At 44.8% G+C, this 2,335-nt stretch overlaps 1 protein-coding gene across 1 annotated transcript; it reads left to right on the top strand.

Annotated features, from left to right (window-relative positions):
* Positions 1 to 1,612: 1,612 nt before the first annotated feature.
* Positions 1,613 to 1,979, top strand: LHYA1_G003852 (uncharacterized protein; the record flags this gene model as incomplete). Its single annotated transcript, XM_031148820.1, has 2 exons — positions 1,613 to 1,730; positions 1,792 to 1,979. 2 exons carry the CDS (start codon positions 1,613 to 1,615, stop codon positions 1,977 to 1,979), a joined length of 306 nt encoding a protein of 101 aa, XP_031005786.1.
* Positions 1,980 to 2,335: the final 356 nt, after the last annotated feature.

Raw genomic sequence — 2,335 nt, 5'->3', positions numbered from 1 at the left:
TGATGGGATTTTCATACCTAACATAGAACTTGAATGCTAAATTGAAAGTCTCAACCGGATCTCTGCAGTGGTCGGTGGATGATATCCCACATTAGAGAAATGAGCACACCGGGGTCTTGAGACACAATGTGCAGGGTGAATGTATGTAGAGATCTCCTGTGCGAACTTCTAGATTGCGCGTTTCTTTCTTGGTTGAACGTTTGAAGTAGGAGGGTTCTGTCTTTTGCCAGACGTAACAGATGGGCTCGGAGATGGTACTCTCCGGGAATGCGTCTCCTTCGATTTGAGAATTGCTTCGACTTCTGCTTGATTTTGCTTGAGAAGGCTGATTTGGTTGTTTCAAACAGTTTCTATCGCAAGAAGCTCTTCCTGCACTAAAAATAAGGTGTCAGCTTGATTGTGCGAACGATAGAGAAATGAGGTCTTACAGGCGTCTGTGACAACGCCATTCTGCCTAAGTAGCTCGGCCTCGTCGTTTGCCACAACCCCCAGATCTTCTGAGGCAGCTATGAGCCGACCCCTTAAATCAACCCTCTTCGTCATGAGACTTATACGCTTCCTCTGACTAGTATTGTATTTGAGCGAGTCTTTAAAAGACTTTGTAAGAAGTTGAGCCTCAGATCTGAAGGTTTTCTTCACTTACAATGCGCAGCTTCCTCACGTATTTTTGAATTAACCTCGTCATCGCGTAGCGTAGCTAGAATATAAGAAATTGGTAGCTGACCATGGTTACCACTATAAAGAATATGCGGAGAAATACATACAAGCCCTGAGCACGTCCTTCTCTGCTTTGTCAAGCTGCCGGAGACAAGCTTCCAATTGATCAACATTCAATGAGTGGTAACTGCTCTTCGTTTGAGTAGCAGTGGCGTGGGAATCTAGAAGCAGACATCAGCATGATACCGTTGATGAGATGTGAGGCACTGGCATACCCATTCTGATGTTGGTTTGTGGCAATCTTTTCAGATGTAGAGAAGCTGGAAAGCCTTGTGGATGACGAGATGTGGTGAAGAAGAAAGTTAGGTGAATTGTTACCGAAGCAAAGGCGTCCAAGTGTTTATAGTAGACGGAGTGATCGGAATCAGGTGCGTGAAGTGGGATAGTGATCCCAAGGTATGCTATGCGAAATAGACTCAAACCAAAGTCTGGCCGGACTTCTTTATAGAAGATTGACGTTAGTGAATAAATGGAGGGTGGAGTTTTTCACGGGTAGAGAGAGTGAATTGAGCTGCGAAATCATTGTATTCGCATTCCCCGTTTAACTGGCAATGTTTATATTCATTTGAATTTTGAATATGCCTTGATAAAATGGAATGATAGTCTTAGAAGGGCTGCTTTTTGGAGTTGCAAGCCGGGATTCTGGACTTTTATGAGACGGTAAGTTGGTGATCCAGGCGAGGTTTTCTAGGTCGAGCCCGGAGGGATCGATTTGTCACAGTCGGTGGAAGATTGGAGATATGAGAATGAGGGACGGGTAAAGGATGCGGCGGTTAGAGTTAGTGGGCTTGTTCCCAAGAGGACGAAGTGGCGGAAATTGGGAAGCTATTTTTATGATGGTGGGGTTGTAGTTATCTCGACGGAATACCTGACTAAGAATGCGGCTAGAATGATCATGGGGCGGGAGGAGCTGGATGAGATTGATTCTGGGTTTTATACTGAGGCGTTGACTTTGAATGGGTGGGAGATGGGAGCTGGTAAGAATGCGAGGTTTACGATTGGGGGAATGAACTGTTAGTTTCTTCTCTTCGGAAGGCGTGTTTAATGCCGGAGGGTCAAACTAATTATCTGCAGTTAGTCAAGATGAAGTCGGGGGCCCGCCGCGGGTTTCTGTCGCCAAAGAGAATGGACAGGTGATTGCAAACCGGTTACATAGGGGACCAAGCTATGATGAGGAGGAGGAAGATTATTCGCAAGGATCAGAGGAGGGCCTGAGCTCGGATGAAGAGGAGGATGAAGTGGAGGATGAACCTAATGATTGATGCACGTTTGCGACTAGGGTTTCTAGCTATCAGATGGAATCTCCAGTTTTGAGAGTGATGGTATATATCAAGAGAATCTGAAATAGAATGAATTCTCTGGTATGCATGCCAGACTTTGGCAAGAAGGTCAACTGGTTCAAATTGTATCTTAATCAGAGAACTCATTGGGCACCTTTCACGAGAAGCGAAAGCATTTCACTTGTGTGGATTCTTTATGTTTCAATTTAGTAGATAATGAAGAATATCATCTTCTAATTTGAAGATCGCTTTGCCCGATTCTCAAACTATCTGGTAGAAATCCACGGCCGCGAGTTCTAAATGAAGAGCCCTGACGACTTTCTCTCTATGATCTTTAC

Source organism: Lachnellula hyalina (genome assembly GCF_007821495.1).
Source record: "Lachnellula hyalina strain CBS 185.66 chromosome Unknown contig00057, whole genome shotgun sequence".
Taxonomy (NCBI): domain Eukaryota; kingdom Fungi; phylum Ascomycota; class Leotiomycetes; order Helotiales; family Lachnaceae; genus Lachnellula; species Lachnellula hyalina.
This window is presented reverse-complemented; position numbering and strand designations above follow the sequence as displayed.